General features: G+C 35.1%; 2 protein-coding genes and 1 long non-coding RNA gene across 4 annotated transcripts; 2 read left to right on the top strand and 1 right to left on the bottom strand.

Moving 5' to 3' along the window:
- Positions 1-6,240: 6,240 nt before the first annotated feature.
- Positions 6,241-11,044, top strand: LOC125854585 (TMV resistance protein N-like; the record flags this gene model as incomplete). The annotated part of the gene is made up of 4 exons (XM_049534167.1): positions 6,241-6,801; positions 7,065-8,142; positions 8,659-9,009; positions 9,383-11,044. Coding segments are annotated over exons 1-4 (3,309 nt in total), but the record flags the coding sequence as incomplete, so codon positions are not given.
- Positions 11,045-11,050: 6 nt separating this feature from the next.
- LOC125853861 (uncharacterized) lies at positions 11,051-14,420 on the top strand. 2 transcript variants are annotated; one of them, XR_007445225.1, is made up of 9 exons: positions 11,051-11,439; positions 11,589-11,658; positions 11,922-12,012; positions 12,275-12,351; positions 12,576-12,818; positions 13,291-13,358; positions 13,653-13,725; positions 13,898-13,981; positions 14,121-14,420. It is a non-coding gene; the product is annotated as an uncharacterized LOC125853861 (long non-coding RNA). The 2 variants fall into 2 exon arrangements; XR_007445224.1 differs by having other exon boundaries at positions 11,562-11,658.
- Positions 14,421-19,981: 5,561 nt separating this feature from the next.
- On the bottom strand, positions 19,982-23,938 carry LOC125853796 (uncharacterized). Its single transcript, XM_049533548.1, has 2 exons — positions 22,261-23,938; positions 19,982-20,369 (listed from the first exon to the last, which is right to left on the bottom strand). The coding sequence occupies exons 1-2, from the start codon at positions 23,599-23,601 to the stop codon at positions 20,196-20,198; spliced, it is 1,515 nt and encodes a 504-aa protein (XP_049389505.1). The 5' UTR covers positions 23,602-23,938; the 3' UTR covers positions 19,982-20,195.
- Positions 23,939-24,900: the final 962 nt, after the last annotated feature.

The raw sequence follows: 24,900 nt of genomic DNA, 5'->3' as shown, positions 1-24,900 counted from the left end.
AACGAAACGTTGGATGCTGATTCTGGTTACCTGTATATGCATCATAAAAGATACAGACCAAATGGTGTCAGTACATGGAATGTACGAGCATGCGAAGGAAAATCTAAAACATGACATAAACTTGAACTGGAACTGGAACTGAAGAAACACATACCTCGTCTCAACTCAACTCAACCTCATTTCAATATAAAGCAATAGAAATAATGTAGTATAAAGAAAAAAATTTAAACAGTAGATAACAACTCAATGTATTAGAAAATACAATATAAACTCTATTTGTATGCAAAAATACAAAGTAAACTATGTTTGAGAGATTCTCTAATCGACAACCATCACTATGAGCTATGTGATCATACATCGTCTAGCCCACGCTGCCATAACTGTCCTATACTTTGCCGGGGTATAGAACTCCTCAACTAAGTGGATCCACTAGTCTATGTTAAAAAGCAATAAAGGAATCATCTAAAAAGTATAACCCTTTTCTACCCACATTGGCTACATGGTTTATGGTGGCTGTGAGTTGTTAGAACTCTCCCCCATATCGGTGCTCAATACTACTCCCAAAATATAACTTAGCTCATTATGTTTTAAAGAAAACATTTCCTCTTCCTCAACTTTGAGATTATTACTCAAAATGTTATCTCTTAAAAGAGATGATACTTAAAACTGCTCATGAACTCTTTTGTAAATCAGTGTTTCCACTTTTCTTAAATGTAAAAACATTTCTCTTAGGAATACTTAGTTCCCATATATCATTTTTAAGAAAATGAACTCAACTCTACTCTTCCTCAAACTCAAATGCTCAAGTCTTAAAACAAGTTTAAAAATAATTTGTAAAAAGACTTCTTAAAATGACTCGAAGACCTCTCAAGACTTGACTCTTAGCTCTACCTTGAATTTGAATTCAAGGTTATGATTCACATTGTGAACGATTTCTAGATGTTTAGAAGTATTTTAAGTAGTTAGAATCAATAGGGAGTGAAGGTACACTTTAATTAAGAGAACTTAAACGGCCGGCTAAACAATGGAAAAAGGGTGGGGTCAGGCGACCCTAGCACACTGATGTCACGGGGCGCTAGCACCTAAAGTTCAGAAGCCCATTTCTGGCGCACTGCTGGGGCGCCACCCCAACTCCTCTTGAGAATCTGGGGCGCGCCACCCAACCCCTCCCCAGGCAATTCTGACGAATATTTCTACTTGTTTTCTGATCCTAAATTACTTTAATTGACTAATTTCCGCAAGTTTTCCTTAGATTCAATTGCTCAATACAAGTACACAAGAATCAACTAAAAAAAACTCTTCAACTCAATACGATTATCTCAAGAACTCATCAAATCCTCAACAATCAAGATTACAAATGAAACTTCACGAAAACTCATCAAGAACTCAAATCCTTCAACTTTCAAGAACAAAATTACGCTGAAATTAACATGATTGGCATGTGGGTGAATGAACCCAACACTATGAGAACTCACATACCTCTTAGGGATTAAACCCTTGGCGAAACAACCTTCGATTCGTTAGAAAACTTGATGAACGCCTTGACTTTTCTCTTTTCTCCTCTTCTTGAACTCCTCTCAAAATCCTAAGCGTAAATTAGTTTGGAAAAACTGAACCAAATCAGTTTAGACCCCTAATTATTTACTAAAAACGCTTAAATCGATAAAGAAAAGACCAAAATACCCCTCATATTTTTAGGTAACTTTCCTTAACCGGACAACGCGACTTTAAATAGGCATATATCTCTCATATAAGCTCAAAAATTAACAAATTTGGTGGCATTGGAAAGAGGATTCCAAGACCTTTCATTTGATATCTTATGAGCCACCTAACTAATCCTGTACTGAAAGTTATGGTCGTTTGAAGTTGACCCAAAACTCATAACTTATGCATAACTTGCAAAAATTTAGATTTTGCTACTTCCAATTTAGTTCTTTCTAATTTTTAGCTTTTTCAAATAGCGATGTGTTAAAATATGCCACTTTGCTATGAAAATACGACAGTGAAAGGCCAAAGCAAGATATGTTAGTGATAATGATGATCCTTCAATGCTTAGGGGTCATTTCACACCACTAGACCATGATGATTTAGTTAATCTGGAATAGTTATAGTGTATCAATGGATACACACTGTTTTTTAATTTGTACTATTTTCAAGATACATTAACTCAAGTGTTGAAGCGCTTCTCTAAAAACTTGTTTTGTTTGACTCTTAATATCAATCTATTTTGTTCCGTTAATCTCAAAATGTATATTTGTCTATATTTTTTTCAATTGTAATCATAATGTGTGTGGTAAACAATACAAATTAGGATAATTTTAAAAATTATTCGAATCAACCTATCTTCATGAATTAAAGTATCACACATTTTTATCGTTCATGATGTTATTGATACACTTAATTTATAACACTTGTAATATACATTTCTTACTTGTATAATGTTCATTATTTAATGTATCAAATATTTTTTTTAACATTTTATGTTATATGTGATACATTAAAGACATGTTGTTTACAATCATGATATATCAGATACATTATTTATCAAAATTCAACAAAACTATTCATTACATGTATATTCTATCAAATTTACAAATGTTAATAATTTAATAGTGTTATTAAATCATCATCAATCAGAAATGAACACAAATTTAAACATTTTTTTTGTTCTGATAAAATTTGAACTTGAAATATCATATCGACATTCATTAGAACTCATCATTGGATTAAAATATTATTTCTCAATCAGAAATAAATTGAATCAATAAAATAAAGCTAAATAGAACGACATATGAAACTTTACTCAACAAATTGCGAGCCTAGTTTATTTGAAACGGTAAGGTAATATCCTAACAAAATCTTTGCGACCAACAAAGCATGAAAACTAGATGCATTGAATATAAATAACCAATCAAAAGCAATAAAATGTCGGAAATTTCTTGAAAATCAAATGTAATATGCACACAATGAACCACTAAAAGTTGAAGTACAAGCATATAATGGTGCAAAGAGAAAAGAAGGGTAATGTCCTTGTCACCCTCAACACGACTTGACTTCATTCATTCATTGTGATGAAATATAACATTCCTTCAACAGTTGTAGAAAAACTATCTAATTACTCAAATATTTTTACCATAAATACTACTTATATACATGGAGAGAGGAGAGCGAAAAGAGAGGTGAGCGAGAGAGTCAACATGTATCTTTTGATACTATATATATACTAATTACATGCTAAAATATAGATACATAAAGAGAGGGTGAGAAAGAGAGTCAGTGTATCCCAGATACATACGAGTCACACTTGAATACAATGTATTTAAAATAAATTACGCAAAATTTGACTTGCATGTATCTGAGTGTGCCAGATACATGTATCTGGTGAAGTAAATGTGGTACAAAAGGTAATTTCAAAAAGATTAAAATAAAGAAACATAATTAGTTCTTAACTAGTAAGATTTGTGTTGTTTGCTCATAATATTAATATGATCCAAATTTTCTTTGTGCAAATGGATAGTGGGTCCATAACCATAAATGAGAAGAACTAAGTAATTACCAACACTTATGTTGTGTTTTTCAAAGAGTAAAATTGACTAATTTTTAAAGATAAATTTGATTATATTAATTTGATGTTTTAAAATAAAAATTTAGATATTCAAAAACTCTACAAAAAGTACCGTAAATTGCAAAAAAAAATTCATATCAATATGGTGAAAAATTATATTTTAAAAACGTTAATCAAAGTTTATATTGTTTGGCTCTAAAAAAACGGTGACAAGTAAAAAGGAATAGATGGAGTATCACAAAGTATGCACTTTTGTCGAAATGTTGTATTGAAATACATACAATATATGTGTTATGTGTATATTTACTTGAATATTCGTGTTTACTCTACTCAACACACCCCAAATGTGTTTCTCCATTTATTGTTGAGGCTGGAGTTTGGTGACCTTTTCCTAATTCAAAAGTAATAATATGGACTACTAATAGCACAAGCAGATAAAGGTGCAGAGAAAAAAGAATGGTAATTTCCTTGCCACCGACAACACAACTTGACTTTATTCATTCATTGTGATAATTACACAAACATTTCTCTTCATAAATATTAATTCACTCTATAGTTTGAAATAATTATTTATTGTCTCACTAATTAATAACTTCGTACCAGATTATAAGTCAGATACACCCTCCTTCAGATATCAAGATAGATACATGTATCAATAATACTAGATACATATATCTATGATATCAAATACATTTTAAAATATAGATACATATGGAGAAAAATGAGCAAGAGAGGAGAGAGGTGAGTGAGAGAGTCAACATTTATCTTTTGATACTAGATACATATATCTTTGATTCCTGATACATTTTGAAATACAGATACACAGGGAGAGAGGTGAGCGAGAGAGCAAAAACAAAAGGCGAATGAGCTAGATAGGAGAAAGGCGAGTGAGAGTGTCATTATATCTCAAATACATGCAAATCACACTTGGCTACTGTATATCTAGATACAAAAGATAATATCAAAAACTAAAATAGATACACATATTTAGCAGGGCCGACTCAACAAGATTGGAGGCCTAAAGCGAAATTTAAGGGAGGGGGCCTAATATTTTATTTTTTCATCATATATACTTTTATTTAAAATCTACTTTTCTAGCATTTTTAGATGCAAAATCATTAGTTATTGTTTTATAATTGATTTGTTTTAATATTTCCTTTTCATTTGATAATATAGCTTAATCCATTCAATCTCTCTTGAGACATTGTTGATCTTAAATAAAATTTAATCAATTTTAGTTTCGAAAAACATTTTTTTGGCTGAGGCAACAGTTAGAGAAACTGTTAACATAATTCTATAAGCAATATGTGTATTTGAAAAAGAATCAAGTCTTTGATTTGATTGCGCATTTTCATTAGATCATTATCTTCTACATGTATTATTTCTCTTAGCACTTTCAATTCAAAAAATAAATCTAAACCATCAATAGCAGAATAACTATTACGTGTTAAAGTTCAAGGTTAAGACAATGTTTTTTAAATTCTCATCATCTAATGATCTCAATTTACCACTAAATAAGAAACAAAAAATATTTTCATATGCTTCAATTGGTTCAAATCTATTTTGAAGTGAAAAAAATAGCTTGATCTACTATATATATATATATATATATATATAAATATATCTTAAGTAATCAACTCTAGTTTCAAGGGACTTTGTGATTTCGTTATCAATATTTTTATCAAATTATTTTTTACGAAATTCAGGTTCTATATTCACTTCATATGCAATTTCCTAAGTAGAAATCATAGCACTCATAGTACATATAAATTTTATTTTTTTAAAAAATAACATTCATAAGTAAAAAAATATATTTTAAAATGGGCCCACAAGAGATTGCTTTACACTCTGTTTGGATCATTGTTATCCATTGTTTCATAATGTATTGTATTGTATTGTACTCTATTGTATTATATTGTATGGTAGATACAATGTTTGGCTAGACTGTATTGTTTGTTGTTGTTTAATAACATTTTAATTGTTTGGTTTGATTGTATCGTACTGTATTATAATTTATAAATTTACTAAAATATCCTTAATTATTCTAGGGCAGGAGGTTTGACTAGAATTAAATAATACTAAGGTAAAGGGTAAAATAGTATTATGAAATATTATATAAAGATATAATTGGAAAAAGAAATTAAGTAACAATGGGAACACACCAAATCGGTTATTCCATAAAATAGGGATTTTCATTGTTACATAACAAAGAAATTTAACAATACAATACAATATATTTTAAGTAACAATCAAAACAAACATTGTAGGTATAGTAATGATACAATACAATACAATCGGTAACAATGATCCAAACAGAGTGTTAGTGGCTTAGGGGTTAAGACGGCCCTGATATTTAGACCCTAAACTAATGAGATTTGTCTTGTTTGCTCATAATAGTAATATGGTCCAATTTTTCTTTGTGCAGATGGATATTGGCCCATAACCATAAATGTGAAAGGTACTCATATATATTCAATTGTGATGGATTCAAATTGGTAAAAAATGTATGGCTAAAATCCCATTGGATTTCTGGAGCTGAAACTTCTCAGAATAATTAATGCGTTGACTAGAGTAGACATTAAGGAATTTCCTAGTAATATTATTAGTTGTTTGGAATGCTCATAGAAGCTTTCATTTTTGAATTGGTACTTGTTTATTTCTTCTTTCCTCTATATAACTAATCTGTTCATCAATTGATCTCATCCATACACTAGACTATTAATCGAATCTATAGCATCTTCTTCTTTTGCGAGTAATTCACAGTACTGTCCTCAACGGAAGTACGATGTCTTTCTAAGTTTTAGAGGAGAAGATACTCGAAAAAAATTTACGAGTCACTTGTACCAAGGTTTGGAAAATAAGGGAATATTCACCTTTCTAGATGATAAAAGGCTAGAGGATGGTGATTCCATCTCAGAAGAACTTGTGAAAGCTATAGAAGAGTCTCAAGTTGCAGTAATCGTTTTCTCAAAGAATTATGCTACGTCAAGGTGGTGCTTGAATGAACTAGTGAAGATAATGGAATGCAAGGAGAAAAAAATTGGACACACAGTCATACCGGTCTTCTGTTATGTGGATCCATCACATGTTCGATACCAAAGTGAGAGCTTTGCAGAAGCATTTGCCAAACACGAATCGAGGTACAAGGATGATGTTGAGGGGATGCAGAAGGTGCAAGGATGGAGGAATGCCCTAGCTGCTGCCGCAAATCTAAAGGGATATGATATCCGTGACTGGTGAGTTGAAAACACATAAACTGAAAAGAAACCATATGTGTATTGCATTATAGGACAAACCTCAAAAACTGAGTCAAAACAGAATCTTAATTATATTTTTGCATATTTCCGAATTATATATTTATATCAGTAAGAAGGAAAACTATTCTGATTGATTTATGTTTATATAACTTATTCACGATTTATGTCTCAAGTTGCTCTACTAATTTTTATTCCTGATTCTTTATCTGTATATATTAACAATATTCTTTTTTTATATATAGGATTGAATCAGACTTCATTCAGCATATTGTTAGCCAAGTTTCGTTCAAATTATGCAAGACTTCAGTATCTTATTTGCGAAATGTTGTGGGAATAGATACTCATTTAGAAAAAGTAAAATCCCTATTAGAAATGGAGATCAATGATGTTCGGATTGTTGGGATCTGGGGAATGGGTGGAGTTGGTAAAACGACAATAGCAAGGGCTATTTTTGATACAAACTCAAATCGATTTGATGGTGCTTGTTTTCTTGCGGATATTAAGGAAAACAAGTGTGGAATGCATTCTTTGCAAAATATCCTTCTCTCAAAACTGTTGAGGATACAAGGTAACCACGTAAATAATAAAGAGGACGGAAAGCACATGATAGCTCATAGACTTCGGTCTAAGAAGGTTTTAGTTGTGCTTGATGACATAGATCACAATGACCATTTGGATAACCTAGCTGGAGATCTTGATTGGTTTGGCAAAGGCAGTAGGATTATTGCAACAACTAGAGATAGACATTTGCTGGGAAAGAATGATGTAGTATATAAAGTGACTGCACTACTTAACCATGATGCTATTAAATTGTTCCATCAATATGCTTTCAAAGAAGAAGTTCCAGGTGAATGTTTTGAGAAGCTCTCGTTGGAGGTCATTCATCATGCTAAAGGCCTTCCTTTAGCACTGAAAGTGTGGGGTTCTTTCTTACATAAGAGGGACATAATTGAGTGGAGAAGTGCTATAGAGCAAATGAAAATTAAATCCAAGTCAGAAATTGTTGAAAAACTTAAAATTAGCTACGATAGACTGGAGACCATACAACAAGACATATTTCTAGATATAGCATGCTTCTTACGAGGGGATAAAAAAGAAGACATCATGGAAATTCTTGAGAGTTGTTATTCTGGAGCAAATATTGAATTGAGTGTCCTAATTGACAAATCTCTTGTGTTCATCGACAACTATGATAGGATTCAGATGCATGACTTAATACAAGATATGTGTAAATATATAGTGAATATGCAAAAGGATCCAGGTGAACGCAGCAGACTATGGGAGGTTAAAGATTTGAAAGAAGTGTTGGTCAACAATACAGTAAGTAGACAAAATAACACAATAATATTCAATTTCTAGTTTTCATTTATCAAAATTCATTTATGTTATGTTATCAAGGCATGAATTAGTCTAGTAGCCTCTTAATATGTTTAATCTAACTTTTATTCTTTGGATTAACCTGAAATTTGATAAATACTGTGTACATAATAACTCAATTAATAATTTTTTTAGCTAATATTACCCAACTATTTACTCTGAGTAACATTTTGTAAATAAAAATTCTCGAATGCAAAAAAATACAAGTAAGGAGGGGCAAAAAATACAAGCTAATTGTACAAAGCATTTCTCTTGAGCCACATATTTCCTGAGAAGGACCTAACTAATATTGTACCCTATTTTTTTTAATGATTGCTTTTCAAGTGCAATTATAAATAATTCAAAACATTCCAAAAAAATTGCATGCAAGGAGTAAAAAAACAGTGATATTGACAAGCGTATTTTACATGATCGATCACATCTGAAGTTATAATTTGTGGGTTGTGATCTTTTTATCAGGGGACAGTGGCAGTGGAAGTAATCTGGAATATTTATATTCCAAAATTATGGTTAAGCAAAGAGGCAATGAAAAATATGAAAAGACTTAGGATATTACATATAACTGACTGTCACGGATGGCTCCAACGGGACCCCTATCCAGATTATTGCCCCGGGAGTGATTCGGAAGACAATGTTTCCTATGATTCCAATTGCCATGATGGTTTCATTGAGTACCTGCCCAACAACTTGCGTTGGTTTACCTGGTATCGCTATCCTTGCAAGTCATTGCCAGAAAATTTTAAACCGCAAAGACTTGTTCATCTTGAACTCCAGGATAGTTTGTTGCATGAATTATGGACTAAAAGAAAGGTACAATTTTATTTGAAATACTTTTTATTTTTGCAGAATAACAAAACTCCCCTAAAATGTAGACATAAATTTGTGTTGTTTTCATTATGGTCTTTGTCATCATTTGTCCTCCCCACGAGTCTCGGGTTTGAGATCCACACCGCCACATGGCATTATTGAAATAATATATTTTAGTCAACTGTCAAGTTTAAGGTGTTTTAGTTATTCTACCTTTTATTTATAGTACTAGCTAATGACAACACTTTTACATAGTTTATGAACATGTATTTTCCATAAAAAAATAAAAACAATTTCTAATTTCCCACAAAATATTTTGTTGACTCTCATAATCTAAAGCAGTAAATTAAACAATTTCCTTGTGTGTTTTGAATAGATACTTTTGCCGTCTCTACGAAGGCTAGATCTCCGGTACTCTAGAAGCTTGATGGCAACACCAGATTTCACCGGGATGCCAAATTTGGAGTATTTGGATTTGAGTGGATGCAAGAGTCTTAAAGAGGTTCACCATTCTCTGGGATGTTCCAGAAAACTCATCTCTTTAGAGTTGTATGGTTGTATAAACCTTGAGAGGTTTCCATGTGTAAACGTGGAATCTCTTGAAAAACTATATCTAATGAGTTGCTGTAGTTTAGAGAAATTTCCAGAATTCCTTGGAAGACTGAAGCTGAAGTTAGACATTTCTGAGAGAGGAGGCTCCGAGATAAGCAGTGATTTGCCTACAGAGCTAGATTTGAGTAATTTCAAAAACCTTGTAGCTTTTCCAAGCAGCATTGGCATGTTGAAAAGCTTGGTGAAGTTATATCTATCGTATTGCTCTAAGTTTGAAAGCCTTTCAGAAGGGATAGGGGATTTAGAAAACTTGGAGGAGCTTCGTGCCGACTATACTCTAATCTCACAACCTCCATCTTCCATTATCCGGCTGAACAAACTTAAATCATTGAGTTTTGCAAAAAAAAAAACAGGAGGAGGTCTCGTAGATGGAGTGTTCTTTGTTTTCCCTCACGTGAATGAAGGGTTACACTCATTGGAAAAGCTAGATCTCCGTTACTGCAATTTAACAGATGGAGGACTTCCGGAAGACATTGGATGTTTATCCTCATTGAAAGAGTTGCATCTCCAGGGAAATAATTTTGAGCATTTGCCTCTAAGCATAGCCCAACTTGGTTCTCTTCGATCCTTGGACTTATCAGAGTGCAGGAGGCTTAAAAAGTTTCTAGGTGTTAATGTGGCTGAAGGGTTACGCTCGTTGGAAAATCTGAATCTCAGTTACTGCAATTTAAAAGAGGGAGTACTTCCCGAAGACATTGGATGCTTATCCTCTTTGAAAGAGTTGAATCTCCAGGGAAATAATTTTGAGTATTTGCCTCGAAGCATAGCCCAACTTGGTTCCCTTCGATCCTTGGATTTATCAGAGTGCAAGAGGCTTAAAGAGTTTCTAGGTGTTAATGTGGCTGAAGGGTTACGCTCATTGGAAAATCTGAATCTCAGTTACTGCAATATAATAGATGGAGGGCTTCCGGAAGACATTGGAGGCTTATCCTCTTTGAAAGAGTTGAATCTCCAGGGAAATAATTTTGAGCATTTGCCTCGAAGCATAGCACAACTTGGTGCTCTTCAAACCTTGCACTTATCAGATTGTCATATGGCTCTGAAAATTATTCCTAATTTACCACAGAGGGTGATATTCACGCCATTGCCATATGGCTCTGAAAAGTACAATGATTTGATTCCTATTACGTTTGCCCGTGCCATGTTTCAGAATATCTCTGATTCACATTCCTTGTCATTAAGAATGTTTACCATTGAGCATGCTGGGAATAAAATCCCTAGTTGGTTCCACCATCGGGGGACAGATAAAAGTGTATCAGTCAATTTGCCTGAAAATTGGTACACATGTGATAACTTCTTGGGATTTGTTGTATGTTATTATGACAGATTAGTTGAAACCACAGCTCACTTGATTCCCTTATGCAATCGGATGCCGTGGATGATCCAGAAGTTATCCGAAAGCAATCATTCAGAGTGCTATACATCTTATCAATCTTATCTTGATGAAGTATCTGCTATTCATTTATTCTTTGTACCTCTTGCTGGCGTATGGGATACATCTAAGGCAAATGGAAAAACACCAAATGACTATGGATTTATTGGTGTAACTTTTTCTGGACAAATTAAGAATTACGGATTTCATTTGTTGTATAAAGATGAACTAGAGCATGAGGCGTTGTTACAAATGAGGGGAGATAATGATGAACCAACAGAGCACTCCATTTGGACAAGGAGGAACAGATATGATGATAGTGAACACCATAATGAAGCCAGTTGCTCGTCTTCTAAGAAACAAAGGTCTGGTACTACTGTTGATGTGCCAGTTAATCCAGAAACTTTGCAGCTCTTTCCGACAAGTCCTGGATTTTCGCTTAAATAAAGGTATATATAACTCATGATTTGGTAGTGAAATTGTGTTCTCTCTCTTTTTATGTAATTCTCTCCTGTTAGCTACAAATTAAAGTGTTCTTCCATAACCAATACATTTTTATTTTCATTCTTAGTCACCAAATTAGTGCCAGAAAGTGTAGGCAACACTAACAGTCCAAGACTGGGAATCTAAGGGGTTAAGAAGGAACTTTGCATGTTGAATATGAAATGGTAAGTAAATAAGAGATGTAATTGCATCTTTATTGATCCTCAAGTAAAGCAACCTTCTGGAAATGTGTGTTTGAGAATCCCCGAGCTATTTTAATTCTCCTTAAAGTTTTGAATTAATATTCGTTCGATGGATATTTTGTCTCTGAATTAAGTTTCTAAGTTCCAAGACGAAATGAATATAGAAATGTGTATTAGAACGGATCAATTGGGGGAGTTAATTGAATGGATGGAGTAATTGATCCCTTGATCATGTCTTTCTGCAGATGCATACCCAACCGATATCGAGATTTCACCGTGTTATCACTTGAAGGTGTTATAAGTTCATAGAGAAAATGCAAAGTGTTATTCCCAAAGGTAGGTTCCATGACTTTAAACTTACTACTCGTTCAGTTTGATGCTCTTGCTAATTGTTATATTCGGGGAAATTGCTGCTTTAAAAACAAAAACTTTATGTGGGATGCGTCAGTTTAAATACTTCTGCATCAAACATTTTCATGTCGAAAGGTATTGATCATGCTCTAACTTTAGCTATACACTTTTGTAAGTATTGCTCTGTCAGATTGTTATATTAGCAGAAATCTCTTTTTAAATGTAAATATCTCTTTTGTTATGGCAGGTAAGTTGGGAATAAGATGAAACAATCAAAGATGCAGTACAGCTTGAGACGGTGGGGGAAGCTGGAGTGAAGTTGAGGTTCGTCTCCCTCGTGATCTCTTTCAGTTCTCTTGTAATTCTTTTGTAGGAAAATGTGAAATATCGTGGATTAGGAATACAAGATACTTTTTATCTTACTGTCTGCTCTCTAGCTTGTTGACTTGTGATCTTTATGAAAGTAATAAGTAGCATCTGTATCTCGATTACTTATATAAGTGGTTTGTAACAAGTTTCACTCTTTTGGTTTTTGATTACTTTTGCAGTGCAAACTGGGACCATGGTACTTTTAGAACAACGCTGGTAACTCCGCCTGTGAAGGACACATGTTTCCTCTGTTTGTAACAGAACAACTAGTAATTTGTTGTTTCAGAATATCTCATCATTGCGGCGTGACATTTCTGCTTCAGTCACTAAGAGTGTTTACCACAAGGGGGAATATTGCAAGTTGGTTCCACCATCCGGGAATTGGTAGAATTAATTGTATCAGTCAATTTGCCTGAAAATCGGTACGTTAGTTAAAACTTCTTGGGATGACCCAGGAACTTGCCTAATCTTACCATTCAGAATGTGATACAAAGTTCTCCAACCATTCAGATTTTGAAACAGAATTATCCGACCATTCGGAATGTGATACAGAATTATCCGACCATTCAGAATTTGATATAGAATTTACTATTAATATTTTCTTGGTACCTTTTTCTGTCTCCTCTCTATAAAACAAAGGTCACATGTGAATCTGCGGCCACAAGATTAGGCATAGTATGTAGAGCTATTCTTAATCGACTCCTCATTTGATCCGATCTCCAAGGGAGAAAGTGAGAGGGAAAACGTCTGTATGGAGTATGCCTGGAGATTTTAAAGTTGCTAATGTAACATTAGATTAGGTCACACAAATCACCGTCTTTTGTTGTCACGAGATTGAGTAGCTCACAAGTTCTTATTATATATTTTATCTGACAAAAAATTATGTATATGAAGGTCTTGAATATCCTTGAAGTCGTGGATATTGTCAACAGAGAAGGGACTCATCGAGCTGCAACGATACAGTAAGGAGCGCACAACTCTCAGCATTTAATTACATTTAACTACTGAAATCTATGGAAATCAACCTCTAGTAATTCGTGGTCGGGGTGCTTTTACAACTGGTGGAGTATTTTATTTTTCTAGTACCTCTAGTTTCAGATTTTGACTTTGTTTATGATTTTCCGAAAGGTATATAACTGCTGATCCACGGCTACAAAATTTACTAATAGTTCATTTTTAAGCCCTCTGATTGTTACATTTGGGGGAATCTGTGTGTTTTAACATTTAAATAGAAATATCTCTCTTTATTATCGTAGGGAGTTGGGTAAAAAATGAAACAATTGACGTGAGACATTGGAGGAAGCTGGAGTACGAGGTCATGAAATTGAGGTTTATCTCTCCCTCGTTATCTCTTTCAGTTCTCTTATACTTCTTTTAAAGGAAAATCTGAAACATTGTGGATTAGGAATACAGATCTTTTTATCTTACTGTCTGTTGTCTAGCTTGTTGACTTCAAACTTTATGAATGAAATAAGTAACGTCTATGTTTTACTGTATGCAGTGCAAACTGGGAGTTTCGCGTAACACTGCATATGAAGGGCACATGTTTCCTCTGCCTGAGAAAGAGATTCACGAAAGAACTTGGGTATAAAATAATCTGTTCTCTTATATATTAGTAAAGGTGACACGACACCTTTCTTACACTAGAATACCACGTTTCGTTAAGAAATAAAACCACATATTAACATTTGCTAATGAGTTGCCTGTCAAAATCCCAATTGCAGATGAGCATTGGAACTATTAGTAAGTCACCTCACATCACAAAGCTAGCGAAGCAAAGGGAACTATTTGCAGGAATCAAACGTACACGCGGTGGTAGAGCAGCTATTCCACTGGAGTCGGAGTTGGAGTTGTGTGACATAATAGAGAATTAGAATCAGAGTTGTCAAAAGAGATGAGCATATATATCTTTTGCAATCAGAAACATTGAATTGATTGTATTTTCTCTTGTTTTTTAACTAGTTCTCGAACCAGTGTATTCTATGCTAATTAGTACAATTTTTTTTAAAATAATAGAGAAGGGAATGAAGAGATTGAGCAGATGTGAGAATTCCAAAAAATGACCAAGCAAAATAAGTCACATAATACAAAACTAAGTCCGACCAAGCCATGAACATAACTCAACCATTAGAAGCAGGACTTGGAAAAATATTTGAATAGGATGGGATATTTGTAAACGTGGAATGGAATTGGTTCTAGGAAATGGATCCTCAACATCATTTTGGCTAGACAGATGGCTCCCAAACCATAGAACAATTAGGGATATGATTCATGGTCCTCGTTCTCTCAATAGGAATAGACATAAATAAAAAGTGCTTTTACTGCAATATACCAGAAACCACAAAACATATTTTTCTAGAATGCCCCAACGTAAGAAAGCTTTGGGAAAATATGGGAAACATTTACACCATTAACAAGTTCATCAACAACCATGATAAGCATTGGTTGGACTTTCTAAAAGACCTTAGCATCACGATCAAAAAGCAATTACAATGGTGTGATGCTTTTCCTTTTAACATGTGGAATATTTGGTTGTCCAGAAATGATAACTATCTAACACAAAAAATAACATTCAAATGAATACTCCTTTTAACCATGCTATGGAGTACATGTATTTAACTGGGAAAACTCAGAAAGTGAACAAACCCAAAATTGTTCATGTACAATGAAAACCTCAAACCCCCATCCAATGGATACAAGTTGAATATTGATGGCTCATCTTATGGAAACCCAGGAAAGGGAGGAATTGGAGGAGTAATCAGAGACAAAGACAGCAACTGGATTGTTGGATATATGGGTGACATATATGACACAACGGCCACCAAAGCTAAAATTATGGCGCTACTAAAAGGCCTTGATATTGGTCTCTCAAATGGGTTAATGCCATTGTAAATCAATATGGACTCCATAGACGTCATTAATTTGATTGCAACTAACCACCCATCTTATATCAATATTTTGAATTATTGAGGGGCATTGCTTCACCAACTAGGGAACCCCTTCATCCAGTACAACTTTCGGGAAGAAAATCAAGTAGCAGACACATTAGCCAAAGAAGTATCTAAGATGCAACAAGCAAACTCTTTTGTGCAATGGATAGTTTCACATTTGTTTGTACTTAGTAAGGTGGGAGCAGATAAAGTAGGAACTCCTTTGTTCGGCTGAAAAGGGCTCCAATAGATCCTCGAAATTGTAATAACGATGAAGCCTCCCCTGAAAATAGCTCTAGCAGACTAGCTGCAATTCCACTCCCTTGTAATAATGCATATTAGTTTCTATTAATATATTATCTCCATTTTACCAAAAAAAAAAAAAGTCACATACTACAAATAAAGTTTGAAGATGGAAAATGCAAGAAATGAACAACAAAGAACAAAAGAGAACAAAAACTATTAGGAGCAAAACAAAGGTCTAAGAAACTAATATAAAAAGAATATACCTTTGTTGCCAAAAATACGAAGAATACACCAAATATTGAATATTTTAAAAAAGAAAGCATACAATAATTTGACAATGGTGCAAAGGCTAAAACTATTGATTTTATAGATGGTAAAAGAATATGAAAAGTTCACAAGCTTAGGACTAAGGAGATTGTTTCAGTAAAGGTGTAGTTGAAGTAATGTTCAGTTGGAGAGGCGACTTGGAAGTCTGACATGCGTGCCAGATATCCTTAGATTTTCGAGCCTTCAAGTACTTTCTTTTACTTTATGTTTGAGGACGGACATAGTTTTAGTGGTGGATAATAAAATGACTAGGAAGATCATTTTTGAATTTTTTTATAAAATTATCATTTTACCCCTTCTGGTAGTTGCCTCAAGTCATTTCTGACCAGTATGTGAAATTGGTTTAGAAATTTGAGTATTATATTGTGATTTTTGAAAGTTTTGAGTTTTTAAAGGCATAAGTAGTTAAAAAGTAATTTTGGGTGTCAAATAGAGTTTCAAGTCTCAGAATGAAATTTCGTCAATTCCATCAGTTTTGGAATGCAAATTTGGTTTGGGAGAGTTGTTGGTTTCAAATTCGAAGTTTTTTGTGGATTTGAGATTTTAAGTTGGAAGTTTAAGAAATTTTAGCCTTTGAGTTGACTTTGGTCAACATTCGGAGTTCGAATGCTTGGATTGGATTTCCACTAGATCCATATGATTTGGGGGATGATTATAGGCTTAGGAGAAGTCTTGGTTGATTTCCTATATGTTCCGAGCTTAGTTTGGTTTTTAGACGTTATGTTAGTTTATTGCAATTTTCACGTGTTTCAAGTCAAGAATACGTCAGATTTGTGTTTCGATGATTTTGTTGAACCTGGAACATTGAGTTTAGTTGGGTGGCATATCTAGTTTGTGTACTCAGAGTTTTGATTGAATCCCGAGGGTCCATTCGGAATATTTGTGTTGGCTGATGGTTTCTGGCGCCTGCAGACCTCGCATTTGCAAAGGGTCTTCTCTTTCACGAGGGTCGCATTATTGAAGACCGATCACATTTGCAAAGGGTCAAAGGTCTGACCCTCACTTTCGTGAAGGTTTTCTCACGTTCGCGACCTTTGCACAAGCGAACGCCAGCTCACAAAAGCGAGGTTAGACATTCTTTCCGGGATCGTGTTAGCAATTCGATGGTCGCATTCACGACGTTCGCAAAAGCGAACCTAAGTTTGCTTTTGCGAGACTTGAGAGGGTTTTTGGTCTAAAATTTTGGGGTTTCCCTCATTTTTCATTTTTGAGCTTTGAGGACTCGGTTGAGGCGATTCCAAGTGGGTTTTCAAGATGAATCATTTGGGTGATGAATTTTAATTTCCCTTCGATATTATTCCATGATTATGGCAAGATTTTTTAAACTTAAATTGCTATTTTGAATTCAAACCTTGGGTTTTTTTTATGAACTTGAACTTTTTAAAAAAATGGTGATTATGAATTGAATACAACTCTGTTTTCAAATGGCTTTCGCCAATGGATTCCAAATGCTTTGGATAACATATTTATGTAGAAAATTTCAAATTGAAACCTTATTTTCGAAATCAGGTTTTTGAGTCGATTTGGCCCATTTATTCAAACTGCTTTATATGGGTGTTGTTAGTTCTAGAATCTCATTATGAATATTTATGTAACTATATTGTGTTGGTTTGGATATCGTTTGGAAGGTAAAAGCTCAAGTTTTGAATTGATTTGTGATTGATCAAGGCAAGTGAACTTCTAAACCTTGCTAAAGCTTGTAGAATCTTGAACCTTGTTTCTTGTATGTGTTGGGGAGTAATGTGAATGAGGCGATGGGGTAATTGTTCAAAAGGAATAATCTTAATGATAGAAATGAGGTTAATGAAAAAGGCAATGTATCGATAATGGTGTATTGTGTATTGTGTATTGTGATTTGCCTTGAGTGTTGATATTTATTCGGTAATTGATGTGATAATTTGATAGTATTGGTGTGAATGTGAATTGCTTGTGATTGTCATCTTTTCATTAATGTGTGAACATGCCTATTTGCATTGGTTCTGTAACACTGTTAGGAGATATATTGTGTTGACGCTAAAGTCATTGCCGGCGAGTGTTATTGATGTCGATGTCATTGTCGGCGAGTGTTATTGATGCCAAGGTCATTGCCGGCTAATGTTATTGATGTAAAGGTCCTTTTCGGCGAATGTAACTGATGTCAATGTCATTATCGACGAGTGTTATTGATGCTGAGGTATTTGCTAGTGAGAACATGGACTATGTGTGTTCCCCATTTGTCCTAATTGATAATTGTGATAGATAAACTTGATTTTTGAGATTGGTGACATTGACTATTGTGATTGATGACTTTGGTACTTGTGATTGATGTTCTTGATACTTTGATACTTGGTGATTGATGAACTTGACCATTGTGATTGATGAACTTGACCCTTGTGATTTGATGAAATTTAATTTGTTGGACTGTGACTTTGAAACCTTGTGAACTACTAGGTTGGCCCGATGTTTGTGCAGGTTGTAGTTGTGGCTGTTTGATTGGGATGAAAGGAGTTCTTGTTTTTTAGCTAGTTTTATTTTACTAGTCCTTTTCTTGTAGGAAAGGTTTAGGACTCTATAAATATCGGTTTGTTCCTTCTAACTTAATTAGCATTCGCAATGTAGTCCTAGGGTTTTGAGAGTTGCGGTTATGGGGGAGAATTTTGTGTACCTCCTTGTATTCCGAGTGAATTGTTTGAGGTTGTTTCTCTCTATATTTTGTACTCTCATATTTATAGTGGATTGCTCATCTCCTTTGTGGACGTAGGTCGATTGACCGAACCACGTTAAATCTGTCTCTTTTGGTGTGTTTCTCGTTTGTCTTCTTACTTGTGGTCTTTCGAGGTTTGCTTTGCTAGCTTCCGCATTACACCTGCTTATTTTCGGTCCTAACAGATGTTTGTGCAGGTTGTAGTTGTGGCGGTTTGATTGGGATGAAAGGAGTTCTTGTTTTTTAGCTAGTTTTACCTTGTGTTTAATGGTTGCTAGCTGGGTACCGTATTGTTTGATACTCACTCCTTGCTTCTACACCTATGTAGGTTTCGAGCGCGGATCTGTGTAATAACCCTTCTTCTGTCTACATCTGAGGCTTCCTGCGGATACTTGAGAGGTAGTTGCTTGTCATCCCAGCGGACCCTCTTGTTCCTTGTTTATGTTATTGTTCTATTCAAGACTTGTAATTATCTTTCCAACTTTGTTATTATACATTAGTGACTTGTACATGTGACACCTGGGTTTTGGAGGTATTTGAGAATGACCAAGTTTTCCGCGCTTATGTTATTGTTAGTTTTTCTGCATTTTTTTTCGTGTTGCTGGATTCATGCTGACTTGTCTTGGTGGGATAAATGAGTGTCATCACATCCGTTTTTGGATCGTGACAAAGACACTTTCTCCCCCTTAGGCATAAAAAAAAGAAAAGAAAATAGCACATGACCATAAGATAAAACAAGCACTAGCAGATAATAACGCAGAGTCAGGAAGGTAAAGAACCTCAATATACAGAGCCCAAGATGTTTTAGAAGGGACAGACCCTCCAATTTTTGCAACATTTTCATCAACTTCCATCCGCTTTTCTAGTTGCAGTATGGATGACTTCCCATTGAAGTGTGATAGTTCTTCCAACAAAATCCTCCCATCAAAAGAATGTGGTCAACGACTAAAATTAGACGAACCAACACCTCTAAGTTTTGGCAATTTCACGGACTTTGCCAATTATATCTTGAAAGACAATATGACGATAATTGTGATCAAATCGTATCTTGAATGATAACATGACGATAATTGTGATCAAACTCTTCACCCCAGTTGTCAAGATTTTCTCGCATGACACTGTAGGAAGAATGCGTCAAATGACAGGTATGTACAAGGGTGAAGTTTGAGATGGAGTGACTTGGTATGAGTTTGATCGTATTCAAGTCTGTCGCGGACTTTTTTACATCAACATGATCATGTAAAAAAGAACCAAGTAAAATATTCTCCAACCTTAATTATCACTAAAAAAGGTTTGCACCTTATCAACACATCAATCAATCAACTATACCTTAAATCTCACACCAGTTGACCATAAACATGAGAACTCATCAAAATAAAAAAATATGCGGTACTTAGAATTTCCAGTACAAAGCAATTTTAATATATTATAATGGAAGTTCACCGTGGCAAAGAAGAAAAAAGATTAAAATACAATTGATAACAAACCAAGAACCTGAAAATGTAGAAAGAATTTCTTCGTGAGAGTTCCCCAGAATTGGTATGAGAAGGGGAGCAGTTCTCAAATCATATGTGCCTAGTACAAGCTAAGAGAACTAATATACCAAAGCCCTCTTAGCCAGCCATCTTAGTCAAGCGGTGTACGGTACTTCTCGCCACCCTATTACCAGGATCAATTTTCATAACAGTTCTGAGGTCTTCCGCCCCAAGCTTGTACTTCTCCATACTCTCATACAACAGAGCACGCTGCACAAGGACGGAAACATTTTTGCCATCTTGTTCTAGCACCTGCACAACAAAATGCAGCAATAAGTCTTTATTCTTATGATAACACATTGAATAAAGTGAATTCACAAGAGTTTTCAGCCGTGATCTGGCAATGTCTTCGCATCTAAATTAACCAGAGTAATCCACATACAGATTGTTACTGTAAGATTATTTTTTTCCAGAGAACTTTTTGGTCAGACTTTCTCCAGTTACTTTTTTTGAACTCCTTTTTTTTGGGGGGGGAGCTCCTCTTGTATTATTCATAAAATATTCATACATATAACTTACCACAGAAGATTGACAAAAACAAAAATTACTTCAGAGAAGGTCTTCTACTGTTCCTTTCAAGATGCATCAAGAAAATAATTGATGCATATCCTGAAGCTAACCCAAGACAACTGGATCCTTCAAGTAGACCCTTTACGAGGAAACAAACTAAGAAAGTACAAGAACTCCGAAGGTTTAGCTCAAGGAATCCTGAAGCATGACTTTAAAGACGATGGGGAATCAAACAAGGAAATGATAACAGTAAATTTTATTCAACTCATTTTCCCTTGGAGACTAACTATTATTAGAGACAAGCTAAGAATGCATTCTGTCTAGCAACCTAAGTTGCGCGGAGTCTTCACTTTCGATGCACACCGGTGTCAGATTCTCTAAAATACACTACTTTTGGAGAATCCGACATGCACCCTTTAACAAAATGCATTAAACCTTTATCTCAAAAAAAAATGCATTAAACCTAAATTTTGATCGTAAGTAAACATAGTCCATCTGTCATTTCCTAGCCACATAGTATGGATTGATTTGGCGATAACAAGGCAATATGTATGGGGATGGAATGTAGCCTCTAGCTGGCCATTAATGGGGAGTCCTACAGGACTAAACAGTCCCCCATTTGACGGCCTAATATATCACATCTTGGGTTTAGGACTGAAAGAAAACATTTTACCTAGATTCTCTCCCCTTCACACACCACTTACCTCCTTAGCTCCAAACCCTCTGTTCCTTGTTGTTAAGCTTTTTTTGTGGATGCTCACTTTCTAATTTATTTTGCTTCGTATATGTTGATCACATGTATGACTGTCGAACTAATTTCTTCTAATTCATTATGGCTAGTTACTTGGCACACCAGTATTGATCATTTTTCAAAAGAATAATTTGATATTTCTATAAATGACATGGTGTAAATATGATACATCAATTTCCACATCTGCACTTTATATCTTCTAGAGTCCTTAATCTGAATTATTAGTTTAAAAACCGTCCATGTAAAGATATCGTTTGACAAATAAATGCATCAAGATGAAGTATGTCTGCAATGATCATCCTCAAAAAATGAAGTATGTCTGCAATGACATGACGAACACACAGTGGTAGTGTTTTATGTATGCACCATCTGGGTTTGAAATATTATCTAATACCTATGACTTTGTTAGTACCATAAATGCTATAAGATGATATATGCGATGAAGATGCCGAAAGAGCAAAGATTATACATCACAGACAATCAAAACCAAATGCAAAATGTATAAAATAAGAAGAGAACACTGCTTATGTCACTTTATCACCTTTTGTTTCATTGATATTCAGTCAAACTGTACTCAGCTTTACAAAAGAAGATAGGGGACATGCATTTAGTGTCCACCACATTCCCCTAAATGATAAATTGTGTAAATGAGAAAATACTCTTCTGAAACTAGGATTACATGGAAGCTAGTTTGTGATAGCTAGCCTAACTTACAGTGCAGAGAGGAGTCTGTAAATATTTCTTTAAAGTATTTCATAAAACGAGGTGCAAAATCTTCCATGAAATGCCATCAATGTGCATTAAAAATAAATGATCACGATTAATATCTAAAAGATAATAAAGGTCTTAGTGTAACTAACAAAGCATGGTTAATGATCATACCTTTGTACAGTCAGCAACAGCCTTCTTGTATTCTCCTACCTCTTTGTAACATGAAGCCCTACTTGACAGAACCTCCATTACACCAGCTTCATCACCAGCCTTCTCGAGAAGAATGACGGCCCACGACAACCATTTTATGGCATCACCATATTGTCCCTGCTTGTGATTATCCATTCCCTTGTTCTTCGCTGCAGAAGCACTGACACCAGAAGGTGGTGGTGGAAGCCCTTCAATTTCAGTTGTTCCACTGCTATCGTTAGCACCCACAAATTCTGATTCAAACCCCCAATCATCACCCCCTGTAAACTGCTGGTTCTCACTCACTCCAGCAGCTTCTCCAGATGAAGCATTAGTTGATGAAAAAAGTGAATCAAAATCACCCACACCTGAAGATTGAGTAGTAGATGGTTGACTCTGAGTATTAGTGAATCCGAAATCATCAACTTTGGAATAAGCACCACCCGAATTCAACCCGGTTGAAGCATTAATATTACTTGTAGGAAACGGATCTGATGGAAATCCTGATCCATCTGATTTAGTAGCATTTTGGAAATTCCCAAACACATCATCCCCTGAACTATTATTCTTAGTTTCTTTACTACTCGACTTCATATTAGGCCTGGGTTTAGACGAAAAATCAACCAGCGAACCAAAAGGGTCCTTATTGACACCCATACCTCCTCCAACTCCACTTCCAGCCATATTTTTCAATGATGTACCTCCAAGATTAGGGATTTTACTATTACCACCACTCTGATTCACACTGGCACTAAAATTATAAGCATTATAAGCACCAGCACTACCGCTACCAGAATTTCCAACTGAACCCCAGCTATCACCAGTTTTCACAGAATTGCCGCTCTTTGGCAGATTATCAGCCATACCACTCATAGAGAACGCGCTCTTGTTAGCAGTTGGGGCAGCATTTTTTAACGGGGCATTGCTATTACTCTTATTTCCTCCCAATGCTGAGCTCACCAAATCACCAAACAAATTAGGGTTTTTGTTAGCTATCCCAACACTTGAGGCTACATTGCTAGTGGTCGAAGGAGTTGAAGATCCCCAACTCTTCCCAAATATATCACCAGCCATTGAATTCGGTCCAGATGACGACCCTACTGGTTGGTGAGTCCATGTTGATTTGTTCGGTTGAGTCCATGAAGATGCAGAATTTGGTTTTGATTGCGTTGATGAATATGTATAGGATGATGAAGAAGAAGAAGAATACGACGACGTTTTATTCTTCTGATCATTAAGAGATCGAGATCGACCAGAGTTCAAACCCAGATCAAAATCAAAACTATTCACAGAAGAACCTGATTTCCCGTAATTTGAATTCATATTTTCGTCTGGATATGTAGGAAATTAAACTAAAGCCCTTGTATATTAGTTGAAATTATTTTAGTCCACAGATCGGGAATTATGGCGGAATTGTAGATCAGAGAAAAAAGGAATTAGATCTGATTAAATTATGAAACGTACCTGATGATAATGAAAACTACAAATAAGAAAAGAATGATAATTCAGATACCGGAAAAGATAGGTTGCTGATGCTAAATTGAAGCTCCGGCGAGATGATAATCGGAGCTCAGATCGGAGAATGAACCGACACGGCGGAGGTGGAAGAAAGGGAAATGCCGAAAATGTTGGGTAATTAAAAGGAATATAGAATTTATTGCCCTGAGGGAGATTCATTTTAGTTTTTTCTTTATTTGTTTTCTATTTTTAAGTTTTTTTTGCATACCGTAATATTTTAATATATTTGCATAATTTATAACCATTTGACTGTCACCTCAAAATTGGTTTCATTTTAGTTGAGTCGTCAAATATTAGAACATAAGTCAAATATTAGAACTGCAATAAAGATGAAAAAATCCAAAATATTACTATTTGATAAATTGTTTGCCTAAAGAAGTTTTTTTTTTTTTTTTTTACATTCGGTGTCCAGAGACCACATTGTAACTCCGATTAAATTTAAACCGCGCATGGCATGACCCATCTTAAGTAGCTAAGTTTCCAAAGGTGAACACCCCCCTGTCCTTTATAGTATAGTCGTAAAGGACTTCTCAGAAAAGTAAGGAAGAATGCATTCGAAAGACCAACCACTATCTCATAGGCATTCTGATGGTAAAACTGACGACTACACAGCTCTATACCAAGTCATAAGCAATGGCAAAGCCATGCCACCGTCTATAGGCGAAGGGACGAAAGCCTGATGAAGGCCTCTAGTAAGCTACCGAAGGTAGGGATAATCGTCCAGGTCTTATTGTGAAAGAAAAAAACTGCCCCGCCACAGCAGATGGGTTGCTTCCTCTGTCGTCGTCGGGGAGCTCTTGGTGAGGAGACCTAAGGATAAGTTGTTAAAACCTACGGGATGGGAGGATCGACCCGTTCAGATAATTCCGAAGAAAGATTGTTGGAAGCAAGTAGAGAGATTTTTTTTTTTCGGGAGTAACGCTTCTCCATACCCAGGGCTCAAACCCGAGACCCCTGATTAAGGGTGAAGCACTCCCACCAGTGCACCACAACCCATGTTAGTCGCCTTATCAAGATATGAAAGTAAGTACAATACAATAAAGAAAAAAAATGAAAGAGAATTTATTTATTCTTCCAAGTTTGAAGAATACCCNGACTTCTCAG

The sequence above is a fragment of the Solanum stenotomum genome, chromosome 1 (genome assembly GCF_019186545.1).
Source record: "Solanum stenotomum isolate F172 chromosome 1, ASM1918654v1, whole genome shotgun sequence".
Classification (NCBI taxonomy): domain Eukaryota; kingdom Viridiplantae; phylum Streptophyta; class Magnoliopsida; order Solanales; family Solanaceae; genus Solanum; species Solanum stenotomum.
The sequence above is the reverse complement of the archived record's forward strand: the minus strand, read 5'-3'. Positions and strand labels throughout refer to the sequence as shown.